Source organism: Microdochium trichocladiopsis (assembly GCF_020744255.1).
Source record: "Microdochium trichocladiopsis strain MPI-CAGE-CH-0230 chromosome Unknown B0I36scaffold_7, whole genome shotgun sequence".
In the NCBI taxonomy this organism is placed as follows: Eukaryota; Fungi; Ascomycota; class Sordariomycetes; order Xylariales; family Microdochiaceae; genus Microdochium; species Microdochium trichocladiopsis.
In genome coordinates this window covers 1,352,599-1,367,982 of record NW_025763550.1, presented here as the reverse complement: position 1 = coordinate 1,367,982, position 15,384 = coordinate 1,352,599, and the positions used below count along the sequence as shown (strand labels likewise).

Here is a 15,384-nt window from a genome sequence, read left to right as displayed (position 1 = left end):
TTCATACTTGGGATTATGACAATTATGGCCGCCTTTGGCTCCACAGTCCCCCCAACGTGAGGTCTTGAGGTTTCAAAGTTCTACTAATAATGCTTCCAAGGAGAATATAAGTACATGGTATAAATTTATGGGAGGATTGAGGTCCAGAGTCTGTGAGATTCCAATTGTCCTACATATCTGTTCAAAGGATGGCAATTTTTGTATTTTTTTATTTTCAACCTGGCCGTGTGCAAACCCCCCCCTACACGGTCTCGCCTCGTTTGGGAATTCTAGTACAGAATCTTGGTCATCTGCCGATGAAACTCGAGTGCCGTCATCTCTGGATACTTTGCCGGGGTCTTTTCCGACACAAACGGTGCCAGCGGGCCGACGTTTGCCCCGCGGTGAGCCTTGAAGAAGAAGACGGACGAGTAGCGCTCCGGCACGACCCCCTCGGTCTTGTCGAGCAGCGAGGGCGGGAGGTTGACCTGGTGCACGCCGGGGGGCATCTGGCCGTTGGACCAGCGGCCAAAAGTGTCGCTCAGGTTGACAACCATCTCGTTCCTCCGCTCCGTGATGACGGGGACAAACGCAAAGTCCTGCCGCCGGTCCTCGAGCTCCAGCCCGCCCAGGCTGTCCTGGAACAGCAGCGTGATGATGCCAAAGTCGGTATGCGGCCAGGCCCGCTTGATCTTGCCGCTGCGCAGCGTCTCGATGCTCACCTCTGGGTAGTAGAGCATCCGCAGCTCGCTCGCGTCGGGCTTGCACATCTCCTGGATCGACCCTTCGGGGATCCCCAGGCCGACCTCGATCGCCGCCAGGATGGTCATGCACGTCTTCTGCGCGGCGATGAAGTACTTCTCCATGAACTCCCTGAAGCCCGGCAGGTCGGCGTCGTCAGGCCACAGGTTGGGAAAGTCGGGGTCGTTGGGGGGCCCGCAGTCGAAGTGTTCCTTTTTCGTCGTTGGTCAGTCAGTCTGTTGGGTACATAAATACATATACGCATCAAGAAACAGAACGAGATATGAGATGCCCCGATTTTTGATTTTATTACCTTTTCGTCCTTGAGTTCTTCCTTACGGTTCTTTACGCCGTCCGCAAAGTTGCGCTCCTGGAGCCGGGACGTGACCTCGGCCCCGATATGGCTCCAGCCTCGTTGAGGGTCCGGGCCGGGGAGGTGCTTGAACTTGTCCTTCTGCTCGGGGGCCAAGGCGAACAGTTTCTTGCCCTGTAGGTGGTCCAACAGATTCCAGCTTTAGCCATCTTCTCCAAAAAACAGGTCCTGAACCGGCGAGGCAGGGAGACAAAGCACTTACCCAATACCAAATCCCATCAACCACATCGTCCGGCACCTCGTGGTTGATCAGCTTGGTGAAGCCATGTTGTGTCAGGGACCGGACGAGCCTGTTCGCAACGTCCTGGCGCTCGGCCGGCGTCCCGTCCAGGAACTTGCCAAAATCGAGCGTCTCGAGTTCGAGCGGTCCGGCAGAACCCATCTTGTATGATTTTTTATTTCGATTTCGGGGAGGGAGGTCACTGTTTGTAGTGTAGATGATGGCTTGTAAAGTCACTGGCCAGGCTAGATGGCACCTCCCTCTCGAGGATCTCACCAGCCTTTAAATACATGTAGCATGTTCTTCATCTTGTCGCATCTCGCTCGGTTAGCGCCGGTACGACTCCAAGACTTCGCCGAGTAAGGTAGTTCCCTCCATGGACTCATTTGGCCTTCCCTCCCCCCTTCCTCCCCTTGCCAGCAGGATCAGGATCTCATGAACGTCTGAAAGTCGTCAGCATCTCGTCTCCGCATCGAGGGCAATGCCGATCGTCGATCGTATATCAGGACCTATCGACCAACCAAGCTGCATGCAGTGAGGCTGCAATGTGACTTTCCAGTATGGGAGAAGCCGTGGTGTCCCTACCAAATTGAGGTCGGCGATGTACCGGTATCTGCCTTCAAGGGTTGCGCTTAATTCCGAGAACCAAGGTTCACATAGATGGCGTAGGACTTCCAACGCTACATAGAGAGATCCGTAAAGAACCCCCCCCCCCCCCCCCCCCCGGATGACAGCGACAGTCCTCAGTGCTAAGTGCTGCGTGTCCTCATCAAGAACTCGGAGAGGAGGCGTGCTATGAACACTCGGGCAGTATGTATGATCGCAGACAAGGGAGTGACAACAGGTTCTGATCAGAGCATTACTGTGAGGCCATTGACCCTGTCCTTGGTTCATCTCCTTCCCAGTGTTGCGTTGTCCACTTCCATTGTCTTCGTATCTAATCAACTTCAGCAGACGCATTACGGAGGGATAATAGCAATCAAGCACCCGCTTCCTCCCGGGATCTTTTTGCTTCCGGCTTCTACGCGAACACCAAATGAGCCTTGTCAAGCGTGGCGAAAGTACAACGACTCCTGAAGTGGCAACTCCGGGTATCGACATCTGCCCTTGCGTCTTTATGGCGTGGATCTTGGGCCTATCTGCGGTTGTCAGCCGGGAGCTGTAGGACTTGTCAAATCAAATTTGTAATATCTCTGCCTTGTACCAGTCTTCCTGCAAAAGCTTTGACGCGGGCATACCTCGGCAAGAAGAGTTCTCCCAGCTGGCTGCAATATTCTAGTATCACCAGCGTAGTGTTCTCGCGCACGGATGGGTACGACGTCCACTCTGCCGCTCTTGGAACTATGAGGAGCGTTCAATTCTCGTCATAAGCCCCAGGCGGCTAACTTGTACGAGGGATTTCGTTCTATCCCTGTCCGCTGCCATTATCTCTGATCACATATGCGACTCTTGCTGCGAGTGACAGCCGTCGTGTCCACCCGAGCAGTGCGAAATCATCACGCAAGGATGCTACCCTGCCGGCTGCAGCTATCCGCTGCAGAATACGACGTCCAAGAACACCCGCTAAGCTTTGGAAATGGAACTTCCCCGAATCACGCAATTCATCCAGGACGCCCAGGCATGGATGGAATCACCGATGATGGGTGCCCTTTCGCCTCAGTCGGTGAGCAGGTGCCGCATGTGCACCACGGGATATAATCCTGCTTGTATAGGTCCAAGTAGCGACCTGATGGTGGCACTCGTTCGCAGAAGCAAGAAATCCAGCTCAACTAAAAGGGGGCAGATGTGTCTAGAATCCTGCAGTTGAGGCGGCTGGTATAGCCAGGTATCGGTGCGATGTTCGGCTAGCAGAGAGAATACCCAAACGCCATTGCCGTACTGTACCGTACAAAACATCTTGGATGTAAATGAAATTTGTCATGGCACTGTCGCCAGCGCAGCCACCAGCCTCGTGGGTGAGTGAGGGAGGGTCGCGTCAGCAATGGAGATCAAGCAAACGCCACGGAAGGCACCCTGACTAGGATATGTGCCCCTGAAAAGTCCTACATGAAGTACGTCGTACAGGGCAGCGATCCAGAAAACGTATGCTCCAGGCCACTCTCGCGCTCAGTCTTTGCGATCGCACGATATCTGAAACCTTGGATTGCTCACGGCCACCATAAGATCCGTGGTAATCTTGGCGACGCTAACAAGAAACCCACTTGAGGTAGCGGGCCGGCCCGAGGCCAGCGGGCTCTAGCTAGGTGGCTGGCAGAATGCTAGCTGCAGGCACTGAAGATACGGCCGGTATTAGATCAGTCTGATGTGCCAGCACAGTCGTAACGATGGCGGATACATGGCTGGTGGGTAATACTTGCATACCCTTTTCACGCAAGGTCTGCCCGTACACGACCCAGGGGCTCGGCATATGCCGCCGGAGTTAAAAGCAAGGATGTGTCCGGCCCGGACCACGCCAAGCCTGGAGTTCCTCCCGCGGCCGAGATGCATGGGTGGTGCAGGATCGCGCCTGGGTAGATAAGGGTGTGGTGTACTTTGTTGAAGCGATCCCGAACAGCTGCCGGGGAAAGATGCCTGGGTGCCGAGGCCGAAGGCCTGCAGGGTTACAGTTGCCCTGTACCAGGAAGGCCCGCGAGAGGAGTTGCCAGACGCGTGTTCATGTATGTGGTTGTTCTTCTCTTAGCTGACGCAGCCCAGCGTCAGCATAACAACTTGATGCCTGAGCCGGAGGTGGTGTCAGTGGTCCGGAAGGTGCCGGCCCCACTGCGGGCCGTGGGCAGTGGGGCCTCGCGGTGCAGGGCCCCAGCCGGGGAGGCTTCCGGTGCCAGATGCACCTTCCTTGATAGGTCAGGGCATGCACCTGGGCAGTTGCAAGTCAAGTGCTGATGGATGGGTCCTCCTGGACCGGCACTGCACTGCACCATGCACTCACTGGTGGCTGACCGGCCCAAGTGAGGAGCCAATGCCGGGCACTTCCATTGGCGTGACGTGACCGTGACGAGGTGCTTGCGTGAGCCTTCCAGGGCCAGGGCTGCCTCGAACCGCTTGCGGCGCCTCCGGCCGGTGTGCCTGGTCGACGGGTGGGCCCCGGCCGACAACTCGGAGCCCCACATCCGCGCCAAGCATCGGTCATGGATGTCGTTGGCACGCCCTTTGGTGTTGGTGGCTGATTGCTGTCTTTTGGCAGCACGTCTGTTTCCAATTTCAGCTTGGGCTCTTCACCTTGCATCTGCCTCTCTGTACCCTCTGCAGCACCTGTTTGGCTGGCCCTCCGTCCCAACGTCACTCGCCAACATGTCCGCCACAACCACCGCCATAGCAACAGAGCCCCAGCTCCGGCCTAGCCACCAGTACCAGCAGTCCTGCTCTGCGCCCGCGGCCAGCCTCACCGTTGACACAGACCCAGATGACATCGTCGAAGCCTCACGTCTCGCAGATGCCAATGTCCCCGAAGGTGGCGAGGGCTGGATCGTCATTGCCGGCTGTGCCACCCTCACGTGGTGGTACCTGGGCATGAGTTACTCGTGGGGCATCATGCAGGCCGCCCTCGTCGAGAGGGAGCTTGCGTCGGCCTCGACTCTGTCCTGGGTCGGCGCCTTGTGCGTCACCTTCAACAGCATCGGCGCCCTCGTTTGGGCAAAGTTCATCCGCATGGTCGGCACCAGGCAAGCCGCCCTCTTTGGCATCATCTGTCTCGGAGGCGGCTGTGTCCTCAGCGGGTTCTGCACAGGCAATGTCGGTGGGCTGTTCTTTACTAGCGGTGTCCTCATGGGTCTTGGGACGAGGTATGCCCATGCTAGAATTCCAGACACAGCCAATTTGTCCAAAAAAAAAAAAAAAAACTCGAAATTTCTAAGCTGACGAATTGACAGCCTCTGCTTCTTGCTCGTGTCTGTCACTCCGGCGCAGTACTTCAACAAAAAGCGCGGCACGGCCATTGGTATCATCTATGCAGCCGGTGGCCTGGGCGGCACCGCCTTGACCCTCGCCATGAGCGGACTCATCCAGAGAGTAGGCCCTGCATGGACGTTTCGCATCTTCGGCTTCATGATTCTAGCCACTGGGGTGCCCGCCGCGCTCGTCATCAAAGAGCGGGTGCCCATCAGGAAGAATGCGTTTATTGACAAGTCAGTACCGCAAACAATGAAACCATGGATGCCTGCTTGGTGTTGTGTGCACGGGTTCAAGGAGCTTTACTGACAGTAGAAAACAGAGGCCTTCTCAGAAATTCTCGCTTCCTCACCTTAATGGTGGCTGGCGGTCTTTCTACGTTCTACCTCCTGGTCGCGCCGTTCTTCTTGCCACTCTATTGTACCACTATCGGCTTGTCCCAGACTGCGGGCGCCGCCCTGGTTGCCGCGTTCAATCTCTCGTCGGCGATTGGCAGGCTAGGCTGCGGCATTTCTTGCGACAAGTTTGGCCCCGTCAACACCCTCTTTTTCGCCCTGCTGCTCAATGCCTTGACTCTGCTCTTGGTGTGGCCGTTTTCGACGTCGGTGGGCCCGCTGGCTGTGTTTGTGGTCCTGAACGGCGTTGGTAACGGGAGCTTCTTCTCCGCCATGCCTCCCGTTGTCAGCTCCCTCTTTGGCAGTCTGCGGATGCCAGTGGTCATGGGCATGATCATCACCGGATGGGGACCAGGCTATCTGTTGGTGAGTTACAAGAATCCGGATCTCATGCCAAAGCACTTGAGCCTCGTGCATTAACATCGGAACACCATGTCCTAGGGAGCACCTATCGCCGGTTATCTGCTCGCGGCCTACGGTGGCGAACACGGCTCGTCCAGCAACTACCACCCGGCCATCTTCTTTGCTGGAGCGGCGGCTCTGGCTTCCTGCCTGCTGGTTGGTGTTGTGCGCGTACAGTCGAGCAAAGGACTCCTGAGCAAGATATGAACAAATCAGCCAGGCAGAAGAGCACTGAAATGCCACGCAAGTCCCTCCGGGATCTTCTCAACTTTTCCTGCTGTAAGAAACAATACTGGGCCTCAAGGAACTAAGCAGGCTCCCTGAATGTGACAGTCAAGGCGGAGTAAAGTAGAAACATAAGCGACAAAGTGGAGGGAAGTCGGGAAAGAAAATGGCGCCCTTCCAGAACGGGTTGCCTCTGCTGAATATGAAGATTGCCAACAACATTGAAGACTCATCCGAGCTGAAAACTGCGCCGTCCAAGCATCGATTGTCGCCTGCAAGTTATGGTGGAGACAGCGGCAGTTTGCGCCCTTCGATGCTCCGTGATGACAGGTGCATTAGCGCTCATGCAACCCTAAGCAGCTGCCAAGCATGCGTGGGGGGTGCCCAATCGAGTGTCTCCGCGCCTTCCAAGGTTGACCGGCCTCCGGAGCGGTTGGGCGGGGCTTCGTTTGTTGTGACTGCCGGTCGTGCCTCCCATTTCCAGTGTTTGCTTATGCAATAGTCACGGGTACTTATGCCTTGCTGGAACCGCTCATCGACAGCCTCCACCATACCATGTGTGCCCTGAATTGCTCAAGACTGGCACGGCTCCCCTCGTTGGCGACCATGTGCGGTGCGGCTGGCTAGACCCTTTCATGTCTGCGAACCGCTCAACTTGGCACTATCCGTGTTAGTCTCCGCGTCCGACTTACACCACCCGACGCCCGCTCGACTTACACCCTGCAAACACCCTCCATCATGTCAGCCCTCAGGAACAACTCCCGCTTGACGTTGGCGATTCTCGGTTGTGGTAAGCACCGTTACAACGACTAACTGAACACTTCATCCACGGAGGCACATGACTTACGAAGCGAAACCCACTCTCCAGGAAACATGGGAATCGCCATCCTCCGCGGCGTGGTCACATCCCAGCACTCCGCTTCCAGTCAACCCAGCCACGACAGCGCTGCCAGGCCACCACCACCACCATTCTTCTTCACCCGCTTCATCGCCTGCGTCAACCGCCCCGAGTCCGTCGTCGCCCTCCAGCACAAAGTGTCCGAGCTCGGCCCACTACCGAGCACTGCCGCCGCAATCGACGTGTGGCAAGGCCGCACCCTCGAGGCCGTCCAGGCCGCCGACGTGATCCTGCTCTCCTGCCAGCCCTCCCAGGCATCCGGCATCCTGGCCGGCCCGGAGATGGCGAGAGCGCTGTCCGGCAAGGTCCTGCTCAGCATCTGCGTGGGACTCTCGCTGCCCCAGCTTGAGGCACTGATTCACTATCCGGACGACCAAGACCAGCAGCAGCAGCAACGCCTCCCGCGCTGCGTCCTGGTTCACGCCATGCCAAACACTGCAAGCACGATCCGCGAGTCGTCGACCATCATCAGCCACTACCCCTCACAGACAGGTTCCTCCTCCTCCAAGACTACCTCTGACGACCTCGCAGAGCACATCTTCTCCAGCATCGGCAAGGTCATCCACGTTCCCAGCACCCTCATGCCCGCAGCCAGCGTGACGGCGGCCTCCACGCCCGCCTTCTTCACTCTCGCCCTGCAGGGCGTCATCGACGGGGCCGTGGCAAAGGGCATATCCCGGGAAGACGCGACCATCATGGCCGCACAGGCAATGAAGGGCACCGCGGGGATGGTCCTCGCGGGGGAGTCGCCACAAGAGGTCATGGAGAAGGTCATGACGCCAAAGGGCTGCACCGAGAGGGGCGTGCACGTCCTGCAAGGCGCCGGCGTGGATGGCGTGTATGCTGACGCCACGAGGACGGGCATCGAGAGGGTGTTTGAAATGTCTCGCGAGAGGGAGATGAAGGCTGCTGGCAAGAGCTGAGGGCTTGGGGACTCCAATCGTTGGCGAGTGTCACCCAAGGTAATACTCGAATGATCAATAAAGCTGCATTGGCAGTTGCAACAAGGCGGGCATTACTTTATGAAGAGAGTTACTTGTGGGAGCCCAACCGAAAATCATCCAGACTCATCCAGGAGGAGTGTTCGGTCAACAAGCAATCCACGAAGTCGAATGTGCAGATCTAAGCGGAGCGTCCACTCTTATGAGCAGATGGGCACGCAATTCTAGAAAGCTCAAGATAGCGGATACACTGTAGCACGCGATCGCAACAAGGGACTATCGCATCTCGGAACAAAGAACTCCTTTTGTGTACTATTCATACATACAAGATTTGAATGGTCAGTCGCCATCTCCCCAGCCTCAAACGGATTGAGCATATCCGCCATGGCAAGAAAAACACCGCCAGTATTACTAGGACTATGTTGTGAATATCTCTCTCTAGATGCCGGTTTGCTAGAAGAAGTCTCCTGGTGAGCGGCTCTCATCAAGAGACACTACACAAAGGAAAAGGCAGATAAGGGAGTTCATTAGCCTCCCATCTTCTTCTTGCCCAGGTGGGCATATAGACCCAGCAAAGGGCCACAGCCTTTCAGTGACGCCGCTCCAAATATGTCCAGCGTGGCGTCTTCGGCGAAGTCGCATGCCTTCCACCTGCACAGAAGCTTGTCCCTGCCTTGTAGCAGAGGATGTGAGGTGGCAGGCATAATCACATCTGGCAAGGAGGCCAAAATTGTGTTTGTCAATGTGTTGACTATTTTGGCTGATGCTTTCGCCATCGAATTGTTTATTGACAATCCTCATGCGAGCTTAGAATCCAAAACCAGTCGGCTGAGGAGCGAAGCCGTTGGTCTGGAAGGACGGCGAAGGGGCACCGCCACCTGGGCCCGCCGTGATCATCAAGCGGTTGCCAAGAATGGGCGTGTCGTCCTGCTGCTGCTCTTGGGCAGTCTCCTTGGCCTTGCGGGCCTCGTTGTCGGCCTTCAATAGCGCGAGCTCCTTGGTCTGCTGAGAAAGCATGTTGATCATGTATGGCATGGTGAAGTCGTGCAGGCCATGGCGCCAGGAGAGCTCGAGAATGATGTCAGGGCGGATGAGCTCATAGCAAGCATAGAGCATGCCGACGTAGCACTCGCGGCTGCCAATGTCCACGAACTAAAGGAACTGTTAGTGACAAGACGATAAAGGGACGGATGGTGAAATGGAAAACTCACGTATCGAAGAAGGTCCTCGACAACGTCGGACTTGCCAGAGATGGCAGCAGTCTCGATGGCGTCCTTGAACAGCTTGTCCTGCTTGGAAAGAGCAATAGACTTCTCCCACCTCTTGTTCTTGCGGTAGATGTTGGCTGCGATCTGGCGGAAGAAGACAAGCTCGTGCTTCTCAAGTCGCGACGCAAGATCGACAGCGTCGTAGTTGTCGTAGTTCTCGACAGAGTCACGCAGAGTCTTGTAGTCCTCCTCCTCGATCAGCAAGTCGTTGATGGCATCGTTGACTGTCCGCTTGTTCTGCGTCTGCACATTAAGCAGGAAGGGCTTGATGAGGGGTAGGTTGTCGGACTTTTGGAACATGCGAACGACGCGGTTGACATCGATGCGGGGAGTCAGAGCCTGGAGCAGGTCGGTGAGAAGGGATGGGTGCTGCTCCAGGTAGAAGTTGATGGCGCGGTAGTAGATCTCGAGGTTGGCCACCTTGACAACGATGTCCTTGAACTGCTGGTGCTCCCACGAGTTCTGAGCACGCTCCATGACAGCAAGCGCAGCGTTGTCGAACTCGTCGTAGTGGTAGTAACAGAAGACCAACTCGGGCCAGAGGTTCGCCTCCTCGCAGGCGCGGATCAGCTTGGGCAGGTTCATGCGACTCCAGAACAGCTTGATGTGCTCCATAAGACTCTCGGGGCGGTACTTGGACAGAGCAATGCCGAGCTCGGTGAACATGCCCATGTGAGCACGCTCGAGTCCGAGACCCTGCTCGAGAAGATCAATGAGCTCGTCGAAGAATCCACCATACTCGTACTGCTTCACAAGTGTCTGGAGCTGCTCCGCATCGACGATCAGGTTGAGACCGCAGATCTTAGCAAGGCGGAACTCCTTCTTGGCCACGCAGGCACTGTGAACCTCCTTCCAGACCTTGATGTTGTTGGCCTTGCGAGCGCACTCGACGGCAGCCTGGTAGTCATCAAGGTGCACGAGAGTGGTAGCGAGCTTGGACCAGTTAGAGATGCTGGTGTAGAAGATCTTGGCAGCCTGGTGCAGACCCTCGCTGGCAGCCTTGTCACCGGACTCCTCAATGTTGGCTACGTTGGTTGCGCGCAGGAAGTCCTCAAGCTCTGCGAGCTGATCAAGTCGGGCGAAGGCGAATGCAAGGGCGGTATCGATCGGGGGCTCGCGAAGAGTCTTCCGCGCCATGCGGAGGAACTTGATGAGCTCCTCGTCCTTGCCAGCGTGGGTTGCAACCTCAATCACTTCCTCGTAGTTGCGAGGGTCACCAGCCTTGATGTACGAATCAATGGCATCGGGCACACGGAGACCGTCAAGCTGGGCCTTGGCAACCTTGCTCCAGACCTCGGGAGTGTCAACGTTCTCGGCAAAGTCGTTGGCACGGTCAATGCTGACAATGTGCTCAATCAGAACATCGGTAGCAGCTGTGTGGTTGCCGACCTTCTTGTAGATCTCGAGAGCTTCCTCGTGCAGGCCGACATCGAGACAGAGCGATGCGCACTCATCGGGGTTGAAGTGCTCCATGCGGTGGATGTAGTCCATGACCCGGGACTTGTCCGATTTGGCAGCAGTCAAGATGAGCAGGTTCTGCAGGCTGGGGTTGTCGTTGAAGGGAGAAGGCTCCAGGACAATCTTCTCGAGCAGCTCGATGAGCTCACCGGGCAGATCAGCGGCCAGGAACGAGGCCACAGCCTCGGAAACCTTGGCAGGGTCGCTGCACTCAGGAACAGCAGTGGCAACAACCTGGTCAATAACCGAGCGGCGATGCATGTTGTTCTCGCTGAGGACGAACGTCCAGAGCTCGCGGTCTGAACGGTCGAGCAGGTACCTCGCCTGGGCACGGTACATGGAGTTCTCATTGGTGATGTTGATGAGCTCGAGATCGTTCTGTCCCTTCTGGTAGGCAATGTATGCCAAGTTGGGGTCGCGCTTCTCGCAGTACTTTCCGACGCTGAGAGTGTCGTACTGGTCGTTCTCCTTCAGGAACTTCTCAGGGTTGTTGTTAGAGTCGATGTAGATCTTGGCCAGAGCATTGAAGACTGCCTGCTGTTGGTTGCCGGCGGCAAGAGTGGCTTCCAGGAATGGCAACAGCATCTTGAGTCTGTTGCGGGTCTCAACCTGGCTGACAAGCTCGTCAATTGGAATGGACGAGGGCTCGACAGTTGAGAGCAGGTTCTTGATCACGCTCTCCTCGCAGTCTACGTCAAGGAGACCGCCAATCACCTCAGGAGTTCTGGCGGGGTTGACGCGCTGGACGTAGACCTCAATGGCGTTGAACTTCTGGTTCTGGTACAGGTACAAGATCAAGTCATGGACGAAGTTGAAGCGATCGCAGACGATGATCAGCGGAAGCATGTCAGCAAGACGAGCCTCCTTGAGGAAGTTCTTGACCTTCTCAGGGTTGTAGTATTGGCTGTCACGGCAGATTCTCTCAACCTCGTTGAACTGGCCAGACTTGGTGGCAGCCTCAATGTACTTGAAGTGCACATCGGGCTCCTGAGACATGTTGACAATGCTGCCGAGGTAGTAGAAGAGACCCTCGGCAGTCTTGTACTTCTCGAAGAGGTCAATCAGTCTGACAGGGCCGAGGAGCTCTGAGTACTTGGTGGCAATCTGGACGACAGACTGAAGGTTCTGACGGATGTTGGTCTTCAACATAGCGTCGAGGCAGTCCAGGGACTGCTCGACCGAAAGCTGGCCGAAGTAGTTGATGAGCCACTCCGCATTGAAGTTGGGGGTGCCCGCAATGTTGACGACGACACGCTTGACGGCTTCGGGGTCCTCGTAGAGCTCCAGAGCCTTCTGAGCCAAGCCAGCCTGCTCACAAAGAGCCGCAATGCGGGCTTTGTCAAAGTGCGTAAACATCTGGTTGCTGAGGATGGCCTCGGCGACCTGCGGGGCGTTCATCAAGTTCATCTCCAAGAGGCGCGTCTGCAGGTGACCGTGCTCTGGGTTGTTGTCCTTGAGAGCATCCAACAGGAAAGCCGTAGCTTGCTGGACCAAGCCTTGCGACTGGAAGACATCGACGACCCGCTGAATATCAACAAGAGAACCGCCCTCGTTGTTGGCAAGCGCGCTGGCGAACTCGGCGCCCTTCTCGGGGTTGGTGCGGACGATGTGTTGCAGGAGGGTAATCCAGTCAGGCTGGTAGCCGGTCTGCTGCACGTACGGCAGGATTTTCTCGTACTGGCCCATCTCGGCGAATGCAGGGACGACCTTGTGAGGAGCCTCGGCCTTCAGGTAGACTGCAAGAGCGAGGTTGACGTCCTGCATGCGGATCTGGTCACCTAGCTCCTCGGAGAAGTCGAGCTTGCCCTCCTTCAACCACTTCTCGAGAAGGTGCTTGCGGCCCTGAGCAAGGACCGGGGTAGCCAGTTCCAAGGTCTCGGTCTTGTTCAGAGGTGTAGTCTTGTCGAGCAGCATGCCGAAGTACTGGAGAATAAACGACATCTTGCCGGGCTGCTGTGGCAGGCTCTTGAACTTGTTGATCGTATCGGTGGTGCGGAGGAAGCCACGCGGAGAGTTGGCGGCAATCTTGGCAGCATTCTCGTAGTCACCCGAGTTGAACATCTGCTCAAACTGGCGCTGGTACAGCTGGTCGGCGCCAGGCAGACCAGCCCTCGAGGCCATTTTGACCGCAATCTCGGTGTTGGCGGGATTCTGGAGAAGGTAGTTGATCATGTTGCTCTCGTCGACGGTCACAAACAGCACTTGACCCTTGCGGTTGATGCCCACAATACCGGCCGAGTCCGTGTCGGAACAGGTTGTGAAGATGGTCTCGCTCGAGATGCGGTTCATGAAGATTGTGGAGCCAGTCTCGAGGTCGTAGAGGTGGATGAAGCCGTACTTGGTCACCATGTAGATGACGCCGTACTTCTGGGAGACCTGCATCGCGACGGGGAAATCGTTGGTAGCCTCGGGCGGGAAGTAAATGTCGACGGCCTTCTTGGCGAAGACAGGGTTGGCCTCCGGGTGGTCGATCTCTACGATGTGTAGCTTGGCACCTGTAGCAGTCCGCACAGCAAAGGAGAAGACCTTTGTGTCGGCCGGAGCGCCTTCCAAGCGGAGGGTGCCGAATGTGGCGGCATGGCCCTCAATCGCTTGGCTGATACCTCTGTCTTTCGAATACAGTTGCAGGCTACCGACTACGCGACCTTGCTGTTGCGAGATTCCGACCACGGACATCCACTTGCCGTCGCTGTTAGTGCGGTAGTTGATGATTTGGCAGCCCTAGGCAAACGAGAATGTCAGCAGGACGGATCAAGATGGAAGCTCACCAAGCTTTTCTTCAAACAGTATGGGAGTCACGCAAGGATCACTCACTGCCAGGTTGGCGTTGCGCTTAAAAACCTCAACAGGGGCGGCTTGGCTGGCGTCAAAGATGTCCCAGTGGAAGACTGAGGTATCTGTGACAAGACCGAGCGTCGATTCACTGATCCACTTCCAGAAAACGACGTCCTCGTTCATGGTGGCGGACTTGAGCTTGGCCTTCTTCTCGAGGTCGAAGATCTGCAATGTCCTAGACTGAGCCCGCAGGGCGATAATCTGTTTCGTCCAGTGCATAATGGCACTGTCAGCCTTAATAGGGCGCCGTGTGACATTGTTGCCGTTCTTGAGATCCACAATGACGACCTCGGGTGACGCAGCCTCATTCTTCTTTTCTCTTATGCAGATATAGTAGTCGGACTCGAGAGTCTGTTCGGCCAGGCAACAGAATTAGCATGAATCCCGGTGATCATGGTGGGGTAAGCGGGTTGGGGAGCGCCAAAGATCCAGAAAAGCCTCGGCTTCAGGTGATGTCTGATGGACACTTTGGTCGCGTCGAGGACGATGGAGTGATAGGGACAGACATACACAAGAGTTGAAGCCGATGGCTGAGGCGTCAACGCCGACATTGCTGAGCTGCAGGAGCTCCTGAAACTTGATGGGAAGCGGCGCCATGATTCTGTTTTGGAAATGTTCAGCATATATGACATAAATTGACCATGCGCCATGTCGGTCGGATGGTGGGAGACAAGAGGCTTGGGATCGTGGAGCGTGGAGCGGCGTACAGTTGTTACCGGGCGGTGCCTCCGGAAGGGCTAGTCGTGGCACTGCGTGATATCGTATGAATTCGTGAATCGCATCCAATGTGTACAGTGGAATGGAGAGGCGCCAGGCGACGAAGAAGATGGGCAGCCGGATAGGCAGTACACCTCCAGAAATGTGACGGTTGGCTCGCGCAGTGAGGTCGGGTTTAGTTGGTGGGAGGGAGGGAACGGCAATCGAGTGACGACGCGCGCTGCTGTTCGGGGCAGGACAGGGCGATCGTGACTTGCTGCACGATAATGGGAAGCCCGGCGGAGACGAGGCGTGCGTCGGATCGGAGCAAGCTGCGTGCGATTCGCAAGCAGGCTAGCGGGCTGAAAGGAGGGAGGGAAAAGGAGGAGTGGGAGGATGACGATGGAGGATGTGGTGGTTCAGGGAGGAACAGCTGCGGTCCCGTTTGGGATGGGCAGGTCGAGTTGGATTACCTGTTCGCAATGGGAGCTTGGGCTTGGCACCAGCGTAATGCTCAGCGGGCACGGGCCAACCACGGCCAGGTACAGGGTGAAGTGGAAGATGCCCCTTATTCGCGCCGCCTTAGCTCAGCCAATAACGAGTGGCTGCCTCAGGCACTCAGTCTACGGCCAGGCATCATCGTTACCATTGCTGGGCTGTACGAAGAAGCGATGCATAAAGGCAAGTAGACTTGCGTTTACCTCACATGGAGTTATCAATAGTACAATTCGGGCAGCCCTCTGTCGATCGAGCGAAGCAAGTTCAGCAATGCTCCTGCACGGCACTAATTCAGTCGCAACAAATTTGGAGTGAATTGACTTTCTGAACGAACAGGGCCAGTACAGTACATTGACGACATCGTCATCCAGTGAATGACGACCGATCACTAGCCAGTAACGTGCAACAACAATGCATGCGAGCTTGCCCAACTTTCGAGACTGTGGTCGTTTCCGACTTCTCGGCCGAGGGGACGCGCCGCGCAATGCGCATGTTACGGAAGCATGCCATTGTCAGGTTGGCGTTCATTCGATCAACGCTTGCACTCCGCCGACATCTCGACATTCA

General features: G+C 56.3%; 5 protein-coding genes across 5 annotated transcripts; 2 read left to right on the top strand and 3 right to left on the bottom strand.

The window, feature by feature from the left end:
• Positions 1-269: 269 nt before the first annotated feature.
• On the bottom strand, positions 270-1,475 carry B0I36DRAFT_364779 (putative gibberellin 20-oxidase; the record flags this gene model as incomplete). The annotated part of the gene is made up of 3 exons (XM_046159031.1): positions 270-932; positions 1,034-1,207; positions 1,296-1,475. The coding sequence occupies 3 exons, from the start codon at positions 1,473-1,475 to the stop codon at positions 270-272; spliced, it is 1,017 nt and encodes a 338-aa protein (XP_046010397.1).
• Positions 1,476-3,289: 1,814 nt separating this feature from the next.
• Positions 3,290-3,854, bottom strand: B0I36DRAFT_327440 (uncharacterized protein). Its single transcript, XM_046154477.1, has 2 exons — positions 3,675-3,854; positions 3,290-3,584 (listed from the first exon to the last, which is right to left on the bottom strand). The coding sequence occupies exons 1-2, from the start codon at positions 3,798-3,800 to the stop codon at positions 3,549-3,551; spliced, it is 162 nt and encodes a 53-aa protein (XP_046010396.1). The 5' UTR covers positions 3,801-3,854; the 3' UTR covers positions 3,290-3,548.
• A 685-nt stretch (positions 3,855-4,539) lies between these two features.
• Positions 4,540-6,440, top strand: B0I36DRAFT_413053 (putative monocarboxylate transporter). Its single transcript, XM_046161988.1, has 4 exons — positions 4,540-5,095; positions 5,183-5,437; positions 5,524-5,962; positions 6,038-6,440. The coding sequence occupies exons 1-4, from the start codon at positions 4,605-4,607 to the stop codon at positions 6,203-6,205; spliced, it is 1,353 nt and encodes a 450-aa protein (XP_046010395.1). The 5' UTR covers positions 4,540-4,604; the 3' UTR covers positions 6,206-6,440.
• A 173-nt stretch (positions 6,441-6,613) lies between these two features.
• Positions 6,614-8,418, top strand: B0I36DRAFT_292230 (putative pyrroline-5-carboxylate reductase). Its single transcript, XM_046151769.1, has 2 exons — positions 6,614-7,013; positions 7,092-8,418. Exons 1-2 carry the CDS (start codon positions 6,962-6,964, stop codon positions 8,042-8,044), a joined length of 1,005 nt encoding a protein of 334 aa, XP_046010394.1. The 5' UTR covers positions 6,614-6,961; the 3' UTR covers positions 8,045-8,418.
• A 451-nt stretch (positions 8,419-8,869) lies between these two features.
• Positions 8,870-14,220, bottom strand: B0I36DRAFT_364776 (uncharacterized protein; the record flags this gene model as incomplete). Its single annotated transcript, XM_046159030.1, has 4 exons — positions 8,870-9,214; positions 9,274-13,509; positions 13,603-13,974; positions 14,134-14,220. 4 exons carry the CDS (start codon positions 14,218-14,220, stop codon positions 8,870-8,872), a joined length of 5,040 nt encoding a protein of 1,679 aa, XP_046010393.1.
• Positions 14,221-15,384: the final 1,164 nt, after the last annotated feature.